At 25.0% G+C, this 18,667-nt stretch overlaps 1 protein-coding gene across 1 annotated transcript; it reads right to left on the bottom strand.

Annotated features, from left to right (window-relative positions):
• Positions 1-853: 853 nt before the first annotated feature.
• On the bottom strand, positions 854-17,069 carry LOC145835763 (BRO1 domain-containing protein BROX-like). Its single transcript, XM_082943477.1, has 12 exons — positions 16,956-17,069; positions 16,503-16,693; positions 15,580-15,676; positions 10,859-10,954; positions 10,428-10,500; positions 10,095-10,200; positions 9,659-9,748; positions 8,091-8,176; positions 3,579-3,660; positions 2,203-2,353; positions 1,813-1,975; positions 854-1,631 (listed from the first exon to the last, which is right to left on the bottom strand). The coding sequence occupies exons 1-12, from the start codon at positions 17,054-17,056 to the stop codon at positions 1,548-1,550; spliced, it is 1,320 nt and encodes a 439-aa protein (XP_082799603.1). The 5' UTR covers positions 17,057-17,069; the 3' UTR covers positions 854-1,547.
• Between the last annotated feature and the right edge of the window lie 1,598 nt (positions 17,070-18,667).

The raw sequence follows: 18,667 nt of genomic DNA, 5'->3' as shown, positions 1-18,667 counted from the left end.
GCCAAATTTTCTTCAGGCTTTAAAAATTTATTCCAGATTTTTTAAATAAACAACACGTTTTATGGTCTATTTTAAGTTCAAAAATTAAGTCTATGGTAAAAAACTGTGTTAAATAGTATAACAATATAGAAAAGATACTGTAAATCTACTTAAATGTGTTTATAAATAAAATCTATACGATAGATCTTTTGTGTCAAATCGAAACTTTACTACTTAACATGTAAAAGTTGTTTAAAATTGCAGGTTTTTTGGCAATCCTGATTGTGGAAAAAATGTTTAACTAATTTTCAAGATTAATCTATAAAAATATACACAATTCCTACCGTATTTGAAAAAAGTGCTTCATTATAAAAATATTTAAATCAATTGTAAGAATCTCTTAAAAGCGTGTTTTTAAATTTATATTACAATATATGTTCACAAAGCAAACTATGTATACTAAACAACTGTTAATTTATTGCATCAATCATTACATATTAGGTCTATCATTAGGGTTAGAAAAGGAGCTTTTCATGGTTTAGGAAATAAAAACTTTATTTCTACAGTAAGTCAATTAAATAAAAGTAAATATTTAAAGACTAGATGTACTGCAAAAACTTAATGTAAAAATATTGTGCAGTTTTAAATATTAGAGTCCATCAATATCATATTATACTATCGTAAGACGAAAATACTTTTAAATTAAATTTCATTTATTTTTTTTTTGTAGAAAATTAACTGTGGAGATCTCGTAATAAATTTTATTCCATAGTTTGTCTATGATGAACTATTAAAAACATTTGCAAACTTATAAGCTTTATATTTTTTAGAAAGTGGTTATTGAAAAGAATGGTGACAAAATACTTAAAAAAAAAACAAATTGGAATAAATCATATGAATATAATTTAAAAGACATTTAACTTTACTTTTTTAGAATCATCAAGATTCTTAAAAAAGAAAAAAAAGTTTTTATTATACTTTTTCATTCAAAAGTATGTCTCATGTATTCATCAATCGACTATTCTATTTCGTTGATGACACAAAAAAAACTTTAACAAGTTTAAAAAGAATATATTATACCTATGCAAGCTTTAAAAACATTCAGAAGAAGTAGAATTTTTTGTCAAAATAACTAAAATTATATTTTATTTTTGTTAAAGAAAATTTTTTTTTAGTTATATATAACCATTAAAAGTAGATGTTTTATAAGTAAAATAGGTTTTGCTATAAAACCTTTAGTAGAATAAAGAAATTCAGATGGATTTCGAAACAAAAAATCTTCCATTACAAAATACATATAAATAAGTGTTTTGAAATGATTTAAAGGTTGAGATCTTAAAAAACATATACATATTTTATATTAACATTATATTCGTTGAATGAAAATAAAAATATTATAACATTTTAACAACTAAAATTAATTTTCAAACTAAACTTATAATAATAAACTAAAAATAATTTGGAAATAGTGTAAATTTTTAGACATAATAGCTTAGTGTGCCATACACAACTTTAAACTGTAATTTATCAAGTAAAGTGTACATTATTAGGTTAGATATATTTCAAATTTAAGAAATGACGCAAGCATCCTTGGTAACTTTGATATCTGGCTCCTTCACTGGTTTCACGGGTGCATCCTTTTCAGGTGATTTCTGTGTTAATTTAAATATTTATTTTGCTTTCATTTTTATCTTATTATTTTTAAGATATATTCAAAAATCTTTATAACACATAAAACTGAACTTTTAAGGTAAAAAGGACAATTTAAGCTTTAAAGATATTTAATAAAAACTGTTAACGTTATAAATTATAAAGAACTATATCGAAACCAACGTGTTTTTTATCTTGCACATTTTTACTGATAGAGAAGCCAGCGTATGCTTGAGAATTCCACATGGAAGATTTAGCAGGAACTTCAAAGTCAATTGGCTCAACTAACCCGTGAGTTGCTTGAAACGACATTGATGGTGACACTGGCGGTACTTTTTGGTGATATCTTTATTAAAGAGAAAAATTTATGTCAAACATTTGAAGTAAATATGCATGTTAAATAATAAAGCAGAATAAATAATAAAGAAACAATATATTCCATAAGGTGTGGTTTAAAAGTTCTGGTTTTTATAAAAACAAACCTTATTCATACAATTAAAACTGATGATATTAAAATTTTCATTAATCAAAAGACTTAAAAGAATTATTTAACTTTAACTTTTAAAAACTTACATAAATCCATTTTCGTGTTTTGCTTTTTCAAACCTTCTCGTCATATCTTTAGTGAAATTAAGATAAAAAGCATGCTCATTGGGTTTTATTGTAGAGCCAGCACCTTTAGCTTGCTTGTATTCCGAACACAACTTGTGTGTTGCATTCAAACCTGTTATTAGTTATATGGTTTGTAACTTTTATACAAATATTTCTGACTTCTGCAAGCAAGTAGAAAAATTTTAAAATCAACTATGCTGATCTTAATTATGTTACAGTTTTTTAAGGCATGGTTTTAATTAGGGGCGGGCCGGATGCGGAAAAATGTATCCTTGGTGGGCAGGAGCATTTAGAATTAGTGATATACCGGACTCAGTAACCGAATCCTACCGGATAATATTTTTCGGATCCGTTATTAAAAAAAGACTTGGATTCGGCCGGTTACTAACTTTATGGATCCGATTAATTAATATTTCGAATTCATCTAATTAACAAAAATTTCTGAAGTATGACATTCTAAGTGCTTATTAAGTAGTCAGAATTTTTTATGTATTATAACCCTGGGCCAAACTAATGATAGGTTTATAAATACAATAATTGTTTACTAAAAATTACTCGAGCGTAACAATTTAAGGGAAAACAAATAACTTTTTTTATTAAATCTGCGGAATCATCTATTTTTGGCAATCCCTAGCTGGAGTGTTTCAGCAATAATATTAAATATACTAGAACAATTTTTGTAATATTGATCCTAGCGGACCGGATTCCATTTAATTTTAAAAACGTCAGGTGGCCGGTCATTTTCACTATGCGGGCCGGATCCAGCCCGCACGTTGCCCCCTGGTTTTAAACAACTAAAATCTATAAATGCATAACTAACTAATCAAGTTAACTTTCGTTGAAAATAAACATTTAAAATAGTTAAGTAGTTAGACTGAGTTTTACATTATGACTACAAATTTAAACATTAAAATGCCTTTAAAAAAATTAACGCGAGCTCATCAGTAAATTAAGTTTGAGTTAAAAAAAATAATTTGCAATTAAAATTTACAGAATAATAAATAAGTTGAATAAAAATATTTTAAATTTTATAAATGATCTAGACTTTTCTAATTTTTATAAATACTTAAATTGCAAAAACATAGGCAAAATCCGTTTCACTCGATGAAAATGTCAATAAATGATGAAAGTTTAAGAAATCAGTTAGGTTTTTTATTTTAATAAACAGCTTAATCTTAATCTCTAGAGTATTTTTAACTAAATGTTTTAAATTTTTTTGCACCAATATTTAGTATAAACAGTAAAATTATTTATTATTTATAAAATTAATTTACAAGAGTCGTAAAACTTTTGCTAAAATCTTAGATAAATATATAAAAAATTAACTAGTGACTTACTGTCAGAACTTTCTTGAAATACACGAACCGAATCACCACACTTTTCTTGTTCAAGCAATGAAACTCCATAGTAACACAATGCCTTTATTTAGTATATAAAATAAAAATACTTAACTTTTAATTTGTGTCAAAAAAATAAAAATAAAAACAATTAGAAGTTATAGTATGCTTTGTTCATTCAATTAAAACAAATTAATAAAAATAACTGCAGAGCTATGACTTACAATTTCTAACAATTCTTAATTTGTAACACTGTCTTATAAAAACTTTAAAAAAATTTATGATTTTTAAAAAAGATAAAAAATTGCCTAGTTATCATTTATGCAATAAAATATGCATAAACTAAAATTAAAATAAGAGAGTTTCCAAATTTTTTTCAGGTTTCTAAAAGTATTTTTTTTTGTCAATTTTAAATTAAAACTAAATTAAGGTAAACAACTGTCTTAAAAATATTGAAAATATACTGTGAATCTACTTTAAAAGTGTTCCATAACAAATTTCTAAATGATACAAATAAAATTATTTTACTTGATATTTTTTCGTATCTGATTAAAATCTAATTACTATACATGTAAAATTTGTTTAAAATTCCAGGTTTTCTTTTGCCTAAATTGTAAAATTCCAAGTTTTTCACGGGTTCCAGGTTTTTTGGCAACCCTGCAATGACAGTTATTTTTTTCTTTTATTTCCTTTTCGATTTAAGTACATATACATATTAGTTAGCATGAAATTAACAACAAAGATGTCTAAAAAAGTATAAAATGAACAGTTTTTTATTCATTCTATAAAGAAAACCGTTCAAAACTAAATACTATAAGTTTGAGTGGATATAAAAATAGTGGTTGAAAATGTATACTGACATTAAATTAACAAGCCGGTATTATTTTTTATATCTTGTTTCTGTCAAAAATAATATGTTGGAGAATAGTTATGAGTAATACTTATTATGAAAATAGTAAGTTTAGAAGTAAAAGAACTAAAACAAAGAACATTTAATACTTATTCTTTTACCGAATAAACACCCATTAAGTATAAAATATAACAAATAAAATTATGTGAGGTTTAAAAGTGTTTATTACAATTTGAATAACAGGGTCTCGCAAAAGTTTTTATAAAACTGTTTCAAGTTTTTTGTTTTTCTTCCAGATTCTTTCAATTATTTTTTTTAATGATTTTTAAAGTACAACTTTTCTTGTCTGTTTTTAGTATACATTCAACTTAAGACTAACAGTTAGTTTTAACAATTTTAAATTAATTGAATTATAAAGTACTACTTTACATGCTTTTTATTCCATTGCAAACATGCATTATAATTTTATATTTAATTTTTTTTAAGTTCTTATCACAACACAAGTTAAGGCATGTGTTGGTATAAAATACTAGTTTTATTATTTAGTTGCAAGTTTAAATTAATTTAGAAAATTTAGTTTTTAATATGAATACCCGTAATAATTTTTTTCTGAAAACATTTTTGACAAACACTTTTGAACAAATTAGTATTGTAACACAAATCTCATCAGCAACTTTAGTTTCTATTACAAATTATTGTTGGAAACTAGTAGTTTTATCAAATAGAAAAATATGTAAATTATTATTATATTTCAAGTACAATTATCAATTCAAGGTATAGTTTTTAATAGCAATACTAATCTAAACAATATTAGTATAATATACAGTAACCTCTCGCATCTTAACGCACTCGTGACGTTACGCACTCTTATTTAGTTAAGCATTTTAAATTCAAAATTTTTTTATTTTTTTTTACTAATATTGCACAAAGTAGGTTTATTCCTTAATTTTAATTTAAAACATGTTTTTAAATGCTAACTCACCTCTCTATATCTTTAGACTCTGTAAACACTCTTGCCCTATATATGAATAAACATCTAAAAAAGTAATATAATAAAATTCCCTTGCAAATAGTAGCAGTGATACTTAATAAATATAAACTTACACTTAACACAAATCTCAATTGTTTTTTTAGTAAACATATCACTAATTTTCATTTAACGTTTTTTTATTTAGTTTAAGTTCTTCTTCTGTAACACTTGCTTTGCACAGCGAGCGTTGAAATTTTTCGCACGTTGCCTTCAATTCTTCGTAATGCTCACCAGCACCAGTTACAGCTTTGGAAGAACACAACTGCGCGTTAAAACTGATATTCTTAATTAACTTTTTAAAACCTTTTTTTTTAATATATGTATAGATTTATCTTTTGTTTTTATATTTATAAATGAAGTAAACAAATTGTTGAAAGTGGGAAAGTCCCCAGTCTGCTTTTAACTAGAAGCAAGTCAAAAAACAGCCATTATAGTAAGTATATTTGGTACCTCTCGTATCTTTACGATCTCTCGTATCTTAACGCTTTTTTTCTGTGAACACAATGTGCGTAAATAAGCGAGAGGTTACTGTAGGTGTAAATAAATTTATTGCTATGGCAATAAGTGACCAATGCATTATATTTCACAAAAATTAACACATGCACTTAGATTAAAAATGTAAGAATGAACTTTCTTAAACCATATAAAAATTTGATTTGACTTTCAAGGTGCAGTAAAGTTAGAAAAACCTTTCTAGATTTTCGTTTTTTTTGAAGCTAAACACTTTTTATTTAAAAAAAATATATCTTTAATAGTTTTAGAACGCTTAACTGAGGATTTAAAAAAAAACATTGAACTTGTCTTCTAATTTTTTCCTAAAGTTAGAAAAATCATATACATTATTAGAAAATAAGGTAGGTTTTTTTAATGTGTCTTCGATCTTTATAATTAGAAAAAAATGCATACAATATCAGGGTTGCCACAGATCAAGCTAAGAAAAATTTCCTAACTTTTCCTGACTTTTAAACTCAAACTCTTAATTTAATTTCATTTTAAAATACATAATCTAACACTTAAAACTATATAAAGCTTTCAGACAAATTTTATTACAGGTTAAAACAACAGTTTTTTTGCTGAAGTCAATCATCAAACTTCCATTACATCACTTGAACCATCTGTGTACGATTGATGTATTTGCAATAAACAGCTTTATCAGCAAAATACTTGTAATATTACCTTATAAATACAGCTTGTGAGAAAAAAGACACATTTTTTTAGTATTTCCTAACATAAATGTACATAAACAAACGAAAGGACACATAAGGAACTTTTACAATTAAAACCTTAAATAAATAACAACTTTCACAGATAAAACCTTAAAATAATAACGAACTTTTACAATTAAAATATTAAAACAATAAAGACTTTAATCAAACACTTTTTTTTTAACTTATGTACTAAAATTTATTTTCTCTCTCTCTTTTTTGACACTTCAACTTCTTCATCTAATCAAGATATAGTTCATGGCATATACCTATCTCTCTTATATACCTCTCTTATAACTTATTTTAGAAACTAAAACAACTTTGAAAAAAATATAAAGAGGTTAAGTATATACATCAACTTGTTACATAAAATACTAAATTAACTGATTAATTATAAAGAACTCAATCATTTACTTAAACAGAAAACACTTAGATTTTAAATTTATGCTAGATAAGCTTTTCCGTATATATCAGTTTCACTATGGAAGTGTCCTTGCTACAGATAATTAATACTTAAAGGCTTACAAAAACTGAATAGCTGTCAAATTTTGTACGAGCGTACAAAATTGCACGAGCAAAATTTTTTTAAATCTTTTTTTTTATTTACTTTTTTATTTTTTCGCTATCATTGTTACCCCTAACCCTTACCCTCGGTCAGTAACTTTTTTTTTTAATTATTCTTTTTTTTACTATAACTTTTACTCTTTACCCGCGGTCAGTAGCTTTTTTTTAAATTAACAATTGTTTTCTTTTTTCTAATTATATTTCTTATTAGTTATTTTTTTATTTATATTTTCACTATCACTGTTACCCCTAAGCCTTACCATCAATCAGTAACTTTTTATTTCTTTTCGTTTTTTATCAATTTATCATTTAGTTTTTTATCTGTTTATTTTTTTTACTCTCGTGCAAAAATTTAACTCATGCAAAATTGACCCCTTGGTGCAAAATTGTCTTCGTGCAATTTTTACCCGTTCCCTAAAAAAACTGCTTGTTCAAGTAGTGTAGTTGTTCAATATGTTAATAGGAAAATTTTGCAGTTTTATAAAGGATACTTTATTAAATTATACCAGATGAAGGCATTGGAAATTAAATAACTTTGTCAATTTCTAGGAAAATTTTGCAATTTTAGTCTGACTTTAAAAGATATTTAATTAATTTTTTACCATTTGAAGACTTTAGAAAATAATTTGGAACTTTTAATAAGGAACTTTGTAAATTTAAAATGACAAAAACTGACTTTTTTTTAACTTTGTTAAATTTCCTGACTTTTGTCTTTTTTTTTAGTGTTTCATGACTTTTCCTGATTTCCTGACCTTGTGGCAACCCTGCAGTATGTCTTTTTTAAGCAGTAAGTATACTAGAAGTTTAAAGGATTTCAAAACTTAGTTCATAAAAAAAATACTTAAGCCCTAACTACTACTTACAAATGAACGATAAAATGCTTGTTTCAACTGAAGATACTTTCTCCATTTTCCAACAATATTTTGATCTCTTATTTTTAAGGAATCATCTGTTGAAAAAATAGTATGATACTACAAATGCAACATGTTATAAATTTTCTTTTTAAATCATTACTTTATCTTAATGCTCTTATGTATATAAATTAAGTACTGTCATAGTTCTCTATGCATCTTTTGTTGCAGAGTAAAACATTTATTTTATATAAACAAAAATTTATTTTGAAATTGCTGTCAGCTGTTTATAGCGTTATATATACAGAGCTTTTACAAATTTTAACAAAAGCTCTTATGACTGATCCACAAAATAACCAAAAAGTAAGTATAGTTATAGTAAATTAAGTACATATTATTCAGAAGCTCTGTTTTTGTTAAAAACCAAATTATTCCAACTAGATTTATAAATTATATATCAGGTAATATTTTCTGGAATACTAATGTAAAACATGTTAAAAAATGTAAAAGAAAGACAAGAATATTGGTACATAAATATTTTGATCTAAATTTTTGCATTATAAAGTGTAAATTAGCGCATTATTTCCGATAATTTATCACAATAGCTGTTATTTAAAACTTATCTAATTTATTGATAGGTGCTCAGTTTTTCAGATTTTTAAAAACAAAACAAGCAAGTCTTTATGTTAAACATGGTACAAAATAAGTAGAACTTTTTTAAATGAATATACAAACACATACTGACAAGACTAAAGAAAATTTTTGAAAACATTGTGAAGTAGTAGACTAATTCATAGCATTACAATTTTTGAATCAAGTGCAAAATTTACCCACACGGGAAAAATTTTGAACTTGACATTTTTCATGGGACTAATGTTGCACTAGGTTTTTTTATAAAGAAAACTTAGACACCATATTTTTTTTTGGGATAACTTGGCAAATAATATTGAACAAGCTTTTGTAACTGAAAATAAAATATTTAACTTGCTTTTTATCTTTTTTACACTATAATTGCAAAACTTCATTTATATTTTATTGCTAAAAAACATAAAATCTATGGTATTTACTCTTGTTCAAAAATTTAGCCAAAAAAAAAACAACTCTTTTAAACCGTAAACATCCACCTAGTTCACCTAAAGTTCAAATTTTATTCTCTCAAAGTTTATTATTTTAGATAAGTAGTGGTTTAGAAATAGAATTTAAATTAAAATATTATTTAGTTTATACTATTTTTAAAAACAAACATAATAGCATATGAAAAAATTTTTACGCAGGATTTTTTTTCGTAGGAATGAAATTGCAATAGATTTTTTCATAGGAAAAGTTTAAAACTAAATTTTGCCTTAAGAAAAATTTTGCAATGAACAATAAAAATCAAAATGATAATTTGAAAATAATAACTTAAACAAGCATAAATACCAAAACAATTTTTAAGAATATAAGTTTATAATGTTTTTAAGTTAATTAACAATTACTCAAGAAATAACTTATAAAAACTACATTAGCTACATAATAACTAACTTAATCTGATTAAATAAAATTAAAACAAGTAAAAATATTCTATGATGTGAAAGATAAACCTGCTTGCTGAAAAAGTTTTGATGTTTCATTTGCCAAACCAGCTATCAATTTTGCTGTGTGTTTCTTTTCAACAGCTCTAGCTATTGTAACTGAAATATAAATTCATAAGTACTTAAGTTAAGCAAATCTGTTATCAATCACAAACTTATTTATATTCGCACCGCTTACACAATTATTTATCATGTTAAAAACCAAATAGTTAAAATTTTAAAGAATGAATTAAAGTTTTTTTAACAGTAGTTAATTTTGATTAAAGAAGTATAAATAAATAAAAATGATATAAATTCATTTAGGAAAAATACAAATTGTGATAGCAACTATTATATAAACTTATAAATGCCAATTTGAAAAATAAAAATTTTGTACTCCATGTGAAAAATATAAACTTTTTAGATAAAATTATTTAAACTTTATCCATGAAAATAACTAAAAAACCTTCTTGAGCCTCTGCTTGAGATGAAAATATGTAAGCATCTAAAACAAGGTCGTCCAAATCAGAAGATTTTGGTCTTTCTTGAGTTAATAAACTTAGCATATTTGTCTGTAATTATAACTTTATGTGAGAATAATTTTTCTCTTTAGCCAACTAGAGCTTTGTTTTAAAATTTTTTTAACAGAACAAAACAAAATATAAGTTTTGAAATTTATAGCTTTAAGTTAAATTACAAATTATAAAATTCCACTAATTGAACTCAAATTAAAATCTAAAATTTTATGTTTAGCTAGCAAATTTCCATCTAAAATTTAATTTTAAAGATAATTAGTTACCTTTATTGCTTTAAAAACTCCTGCTGCTTTCTTTAAACAAGTGTGAATTAATTTTGCATCTTCCATACTTATTCTATAAAATTAAACTACTTTTTTGATCTTTAAAAACACTAAGAACAATGTTTAAATTTAGTTATACAGAAATGTGTTTATCGTAGCTTACAAAAAAAACCTTAAGCAATAACAAAACTTAAATTAAAAACAACTTTTAAAAACAGTGTTAGGTTTGTCTAAAAAAAAATGTATTTGATTAACAATAACTAATTAAATATCATTCAATAAAATAAAAATGGATTACTAAAAAACTTTTTGGAAATAATAGTAAAATATTTATTATCTTATTTACTTAGATCTTTATTAATCAATGTATTTGTTTTGAAACAACCTTTACTTAAAATTTTTTTTTTAATAAAACGAAACCAAAAACAAACTCAGATTGTGCAGCCAGTTTTGCAGCATGTTTAGAATACCAAAGACCAACGTTAACAATCATGTTCACCATATCAAACTTGGCACTTGAATCATCCCTGTCGTATATAGTTTAATATCTTATATAGATTGTTTAATTATTAATTGAATTCAAATTTGTATCAAAAAACTTTGAATGGTACATAAATTAAGGCTGATCTTATTTTGAAGCAAACTTTAATTTATGTTAGCTAAAAATTGACTGATTACCTACAAATATTTTTTACTAAAAAATATAATTACTGCACTGTTTACTTTAATGTTACTATCAGTTAGACTAGGGGTGGGCAACGTTTCTCAACCGGCGGGCCAGTTCTGGAAAAATTTAGTCTTTGGCGGGCCAGAGCATTTCAAATTAGTGGTTTACCGGATAATGACTTTTTTGCAGTAATGGCATTCAGATGGACAATTACTTTTTAGATTCGGATCCGGCTGGATCTTAATTTGATCCGGATCCGACTGGAAACTAAATTAAATCAAAATTTGAATCCGGTTGGATTTTTAATTAAATAAAAGTTACGAATACGGCTGTAATCTAATTTTATGGATACTGATCAAATTTTGAATCCTCTTAGTTCACAAAACTTTCTGAAGTCTGACATCTTAAGATGTAGATTGAAACACGTTAGATGTTTATATAATGTCTATAAATAGAAATGACATAATAATTGACAAAAGTAGGTACGTAAAACTCATACTTAAATAAACACATTACTTATGGTAATATGAAAAAAGGATATCCCAACTTAGTTAGAGTCAGGTAAAAATTTATACTATTTTAAATGATTTCGTTTTAGCAATTTTGTCTTATAAATTACTTCAAATTAGCTTATTACAACTCAATTCTATTTTAAACTTTTTCTAAACAGACTTTTATATTTTACGACATAACTATTTTTAGCTAGACTTTTCAAATTCATTGTATACAACTAAAATTACATTATAATATTATGAGTTTTTAGTAATATTATTCTGAGGATGCGCTAAACGAAATTAATTAATAAACTTTTTTCAAAAATGAATGAGTTATGTTTAAATTTTTTAGTTAAATAGAACAATATAAAATATCAGGACAAAATGGTTTATCTATTAGTACACATTAAATTGAATAGCTATTTTTAAACATCTTTTTTAAATCAAATTTTTGAAGTATATTTTTGTAAAAATATACTTTAATACTGACCCTTTGCGGGCGTGTCACTTTGCTCGTAGGCCGGTCATTTTCATCTGCAGGGCGGATCCTATAAAAATTTAAAAAACGCTCGGGGGCCGGTCATTTTCACTTTGCAGGCCAGATCTGGCTTGTGGGCCGTACGTTGCCCACCCCTAAGTTAGACCAATTTTATCAAAAAACTATATTTAAAGAAAAACTTTGGACAAACTTTGTTAGCCCTAGTTATTAAGATTAGGCGGCAATGTTAACAAAATTATAAACTTAATTTCTAACAAGTCTGTCTCAAACTAAGCAAAGAAGAAAAATTTAATTTTTGATGGTCACAAAGTTTTCACCTACATTTGTTATCAAAGGTATGTATTACCAGATTGCCAAAGGTTTTTTGAAAAATTTGTCCAGGATTTCTGAAAGTACTGTTGTCAATTTTTAACATAAAACTAAATTTAAAGTAAAAACTGTCTTAAATAGTATAAAATATTGAAAGTATACTGTAATGCTTCTTTAAAAGTGATTGTAAAAAAAAAATTCTAAATGATAAAAATAAAGTATCGCATATCATTAACTTTTTGTATCTTTTATAAATTTAATTACTTAACATGTAAAAATTGTTTAATATTTAGGTTTTTTTTATTGTTTTATAGTGATTATTGTTCAAAAGTATATGTTTTTCCTCAATTTCTCAAATTCCAGGTTTTTCCAGGATTATAGTTTTTTATCAACCATGATACTATAATTTCAGGGTGTCACTCCAGATAAAAAATCTAGCAGAAACTGGTCTGATTCAGCCTGAGTTTATAGGAAAATTGAAAAAACTACTATGAGCCTAAGTTTTCAAAAAAATATTAATACTCAAGCTTAAATACCTAAAAACACCAAAATGATAACAAAAAGACTATAAAAACATATTATATAAGAACAAATTTAAAGTCATAAAAAACTAGTCTCAGATTTAAAATATATTAATTCTAGCCAGAGCCAGCCTGAGTTATTCAAAGTTTCAAACTAGCCTGATTTATCCTTAGTAATATGAGTGTGTAGCAACCCTATAATTAATAGACAAATAAATGTTTTAGTTTTTTAAAACTTATATAAAATAGTATTTTAAATACTACAGGGTTGCCACTCTTTGAGCCAAAAAATCTTCCCTGAGTGACCAAAAATTTCCCTGAGTAACCTTAAATTTCCCTGAGATTCCCTGAGTATTTTTTAAATCTTAAAAAAAAAAATTCTCTTCTAACACAAATTATTAATACCTCATTCTCATTTTTCTTCTTTAATAATAAAAGGAAGGTTGTATGTGTATGCTTCTGCATTAAATTTATGAAAAAAATTGTTTTCAAAAACTCAATCTTAAAAGGTTTAAACCAATTAAAAATTAAAAACTAAATTTTTGCACAACTTTGTGTAAACTTGTTAGTTAACTTTCTACATAAAAGAATAAAGTTTAATTTGTTTGACATTTTAATTGACAAAATTTAATTATACTATAATAATAATTTCACATGAAGAACTCACTTAAATGCATACATAATAACTTCATTATGACTTGTATGTCTTTCCTAGCAACTGTTCTGAATGCAGTAAATAAAACTTAAAAGCTTAACATTATTGTAAAAAAAACCTGCAAAAAGAAAGTTTAAAGAAATAGCTAAAGAAATATCTCATATCAAAGTACAACTTAATACCTAACAACTGATACAAAATAATCTAAAATTATTTTTTTTTTTATGTCTTTTAGATGTTCATACACAATCTATTTTATTTGCGTTGTCCTTAGCAGCTATTCCTCTTGCTAATAATTCTTCCATTGCTCCTAAATCAGACTGTTTGTTGGCATCTGCAGTATATTTGTCATAGTCTTCATTCAAACCAAACATTTGAGTTGCTTTGTAAGTTTACTTTTTTGTTCTCCTAACTTGCTCAAAGCATCACCTTTATTTGGAACAGATATGCCAAATATTGGGCCCTAGAAGATTTTACAAATTTTAACAATTCAGAACTTAGTTCAACTGTGCTTGGTTCTAGACTGTTTGCATATAGATGATCTTTGATCATTCTTCGGGATCTTATTGTCATCTCTCCCATATTAGTTGATATTACTTCCTTATTTAAGCTAAAGCCCCGTTTAACACTTGCCTGGCCATTGTGAAGCACAAAAACAGCCTCAAGGACTCTTGTTAAATCTTTATACTTGCTTGGGATATCGAGTGTGTCAAAATAAAAGGTGTCTAAACTGTGACGTTTTTCAAGAAAATTTTCAAAAAGTATTTGAGTGTTAGAAGAACTTAACAAATCAATGTATTGATTAATGCTGTCATCACCCTCTTTTGCTTTTAGTATCTTCATGCTGACAAGTTGTTGGACCAACCTTGTAAAGTTTCTGACACAACGGTCTTTACCCATTCCAATTAGACATGCCGGATTTAAAACAGCATCCCTTCTTAAAAAGTTCAAACCAACAGTCATTCTTGTTTTAATTTTTTTTATTATAGCAAATATAAAAAGTTTACATTCATTGTGAAATGACTTGAACAAAATGTTAGAAACTTTACCTTGATTTAGCAAATCTTGAACTAAAGTAGAAGCAGCACATCCTAACTCTACATCTTTTTTGTGAAAACTTTTATTTTGAAAATGCTCATTATTTAGTTCAAGTAGCTTTTTTCCATTTGAATGGGCGTCCATGAAAGAAGTAGTAAAAACAATATTCATTAACTTGTATACTAACTTCTGTATATCATCATACATGAAAAGAATGCTTGGGCTGGTTTCCTGATACCTTGTTAAATATGGAACCAAAATTGAGGCAACAAAGCTAAAAAAATAGTGTTTTTTAAACTACATAAATAACTAAAAATAAAAAGTTTATTAGAACTTTTCAATGAATAGTTAACAACAACTTTCATTTCTCTAAACTGTTTGATTTTACTTAAGTAAATATAAATTTAAAACTTAAAAAAACTACAATGTTAATACTAAGAATATTGAAGAACTAGCCGCAAGGCTAAAAAAATTCTAAATAACCACTTAAATAATAAAAATTACTACTTTTGAACAAAATATTGAAACTGGATTAACTAAACCTCATTCTAGATCTAGAAAAAAATTTCCTTGAGATTTTCAAAAACTTCCCTGAAATTTAGAGAAAAAATCAAAACTTCCCTGAGTTTCCCTGAGTTAAAAGAAAAATGCCAAAATTCCCTGAGTTTCCCTGAGATTTTCTACAGTTTGAAAATTCCCTGAGATTCCCTGAGTGTGTGGCAACCCTGATACTACTTAAACAAAACAATTTTACAAGTAGTAGTAATTTTAAGTAATTAAAAGGAAATATACAAATAATACAATTAATATGTAAAATATTTTCTATTATTTGGTATTCTATAACTTTTAACAACAAAATGTATAAAATGAGTTAAAACAAATGGTCTAATTTGATAAATCAACAAAACTGGTAGTATATTAAGCATTTAGTTTGTAACAACATAATATGTAGCAAATAAATAAACTTACAAAGGAGGCTTGTCAACATGCAGAGACTGGGTCCATCTAAACTTAAAGAAAGAATTCAACATCTGCTTCTGACCAGCAGGTACGTTAGCATCATCGTCTTCATATGTTAAAAATTGTTAAAACAAGTATAGAAGTTTAGTACTAAAATTTTTTTTAATATTAAATAAAATGACTACTATTAATCAAGAATTATTTTAGTAAAATTTACCCCAGTATAAAATGCTCTATTGTAACTAGGTTTAGTAAAAAAAAGGTCCTGAGATAAGTTTTTTAAAGTTTCTATGCTTTAATTTAAAACTTGTGTTTTTGTGAATGAATCTTACTATTTTTAAAGAAATTAAATATCTTTTTTGTTTTTAATACTTGTAGAAGTAAGTGGAACACTTATAAGTATAATAAAGTATATAGCTTAAAAAACTAATGCCTTTGTTTAAAATTCAATAAGGTGAAACTTAACTTTTTTTTGTAGTTTTAAATTAAAATACATTCTAATATATAAATATAGTTTAAGTGAGAACTTATCTATATAGCTTTTGTTTTTTTAATTTTTTGTTTTAAGTGTCACAATTAGAGTTATCAACCGGGGTTCTAAGAGATAAATACAAAAATCTCATTAAATAAAAAGAATTCTACATTTATGGATTATTTTAATATCCGTAATTTAAATATTACTGAAGGTCTCTAATCGAGTGAAACATTGTTTGATAACATAACTCTTTAAGTTAATTATTTTTAGACTTCTTGACTAAAAATTTCATTGAAAAATTTATACAGTTACTGAGTTTCACCCAAAATAGATTTTAAAACTGTGGTTCATATTCAAATACAGTAGTGTCTAAAATATTTTGTAATAAGAATAATTTGTCTTAAAATATGGTAATGTCTTAATGACTAAACAAAATTTATAACTTTTAAAAACAAACTTTTACTATCACTAGCATTGCCTTGGTCTTCTGAAGTTGTATTAGCTTCTTTTGGTTGGTTTTCTGATGGGACCTCAAACAAGCCTTGAATAAGGGACATGTACTTAGTACTGACTTCCTCTATTTGTTCTGGTGTTGTGGTTGTTAGTTGGAGAACTTTTAAAAGTTCTATCCTAGCATCTCTAACATCACTAGGGAGTTTAAAATATTTAAATTTACTTGTTATTTAGTAAATTTAAAACACAATTTAAAATTTAAATAAACAGAAACTTTAAAAAAAACTATTTTAAAAAGATTATAAAAAGATTAACTCTTATTTCAAAAAAGTTCATATCATAGACTCCACAAATTCTTTTGTAAAAAATAAGCTTTATAACTTACTATAGTGTTAAGAAGTTTTAAATATAACACAATATTAATAAATATTACTAAAAATAATTAAAGAACACATACTATATAACTTTCAAGAAGTCACTCTTTATGGAAATTTTACTGACATCAAATTTTTGCTGAGCGGTTGCTTTGTAAGGATTTCTATGAAACCAATGAGCCATATTTTTATAGAATAAGTCTAAACAAATGAAAATTAATTAAAAAAATAAAGATAAGATAAGGTTCTACAGCTTTACAACAAACAAATCTATATATTTATAAACTTTATTTTTATGTTACATTTAAATATATATATATATGTATATATATGATAACTATTCAAAATATAAGAATAAAAAAATGAAAATTTTATTAAAAAAATTAACAAATTTGTTTTTTGTCAAATTTTTTTTATCTTTTAAATATTGTTCCAAAAGAATTTTATAAACATTGCAAGGAACAATTCCTTAAAGTTTGAGGCATTTATCTCATAAAACATAAAAGAAGAAAGATTTTTTGTGATTTGCTGTTTTAGTTTGTGCCTCCCATAGTAACCTATTATAGTTTCCAACTTTGACCAGCTAAATCTCAAAAATTATTTTGAGTTTTATAAATCTGTAAAAAGTATCTTGTAGCTTATTTAAAATTCTGTTAAATACAACCAAATTTTGAAAAAGTGATTTACTCCTCCTATGCCCTCTTAACATCAAAGTGAAAACAAATGGACACAAACAAAAAATAAAAATATGTGACTTGATTGTGTTAGGGTCCAATGACACATTGAAACTCTCTGAATTGAAAGGTGCAAAACCAAAACCATATGGTCAACACATATATAAAAAATATTAATGAAACTATCTTGCTAAACAGAGAATCTGTTTTTATATAACCATGAAAAGTTATGTGTAGAATATATGAATCAGCATTTTGTATATGCAATTCAGTTTACAAGGTACAGAAAAAATATGTTTTATACACATAAGCTATGTAATTAAAACAAAGTTATTTATTATTTCTTTGATCATGTATTGAGAAATTTTATAAACATAAAAATAACGAGCATAAAGTTAATTTTATAGGCAAATTTATTAATTTTTCAAAAAACATAAAACTTTAATGTCAATTATATTCCTTATCTTAAAAGCTATCTAAAATTTTTTTTTTTTATTTTAGAGAACGCACCTTTGTCTTTAATTTAAAAAAAAAATTTTTGGTTTGGGGTTGGAATTATTTCATGGTATAAAGGTTTTTTTTTTGGTTTTTTTAATTATTATTGTTTAGAACCAAAAATAAATATTTTTTTTTAATTTTTTTTTTTTTTTTTTCTCTTATTTTGCATGTTATTTAAACTCTTAAATGTTTATTTTATAAATAATGTTAATATCTTTTACGATTTGGCCCCAAATCAAAATGATGTATATTACACTATCATTTGCCTTGGCCATTTCCTAGATAAAAAATTGATAAAAGGAAAAAACAAATTAATGAGAATGTAAATTACAACAAACTTAATTAAACTAAAGTAATTTAATAAAATTTGTTGTAATGCACATTCTTATTAATTTGTTTTTTCCTTTTATCAATTTTTTATCTAGGAAATGGCCAAGGCAAATGATAGTGTAATATACTACATTTTGATTTGGGGCCAAATCGTAAAAGATATTAACATTATTTATAAAATAAACTTTTAAGAGTTTAAATAACATGCAAAATAAGAGAAAAAAAAAAAAAAATTTAATATTTATTTTTGGTTCTAAACAATAATAATGAAAAAAACCAAAAAAAAACCTTTA

The sequence above is a fragment of the Thalia democratica genome, chromosome 5, assembly GCF_965202585.1.
Source record: "Thalia democratica chromosome 5, ktThaDemo2.hap1.1, whole genome shotgun sequence".
In the NCBI taxonomy this organism is placed as follows: domain Eukaryota; kingdom Metazoa; phylum Chordata; class Thaliacea; order Salpida; family Salpidae; genus Thalia; species Thalia democratica.
This window is presented reverse-complemented; position numbering and strand designations above follow the sequence as displayed.

Excerpts from the sequence above, each read along its gene's own strand:
- LOC145835763 (XM_082943477.1), bottom strand. The coding sequence starts at position 17,056 with ATGGCTCATTGGTTTCATAGAAATCCTTACAAAGCAACCGCTCAGCAA. Across the intron at positions 8,177-9,658 it reads AAAACTTTTTCAGCAAGCAG|ATGATTCCTTAAAAATAAGA; the intron begins GTTTATCTTTCA and ends TTTTTTCAACAG. Across the intron at positions 3,661-8,090 it reads AAGCATTTTATCGTTCATTT|GCATTGTGTTACTATGGAGT; the intron begins GTAAGTAGTAGT and ends TACTAAATAAAG.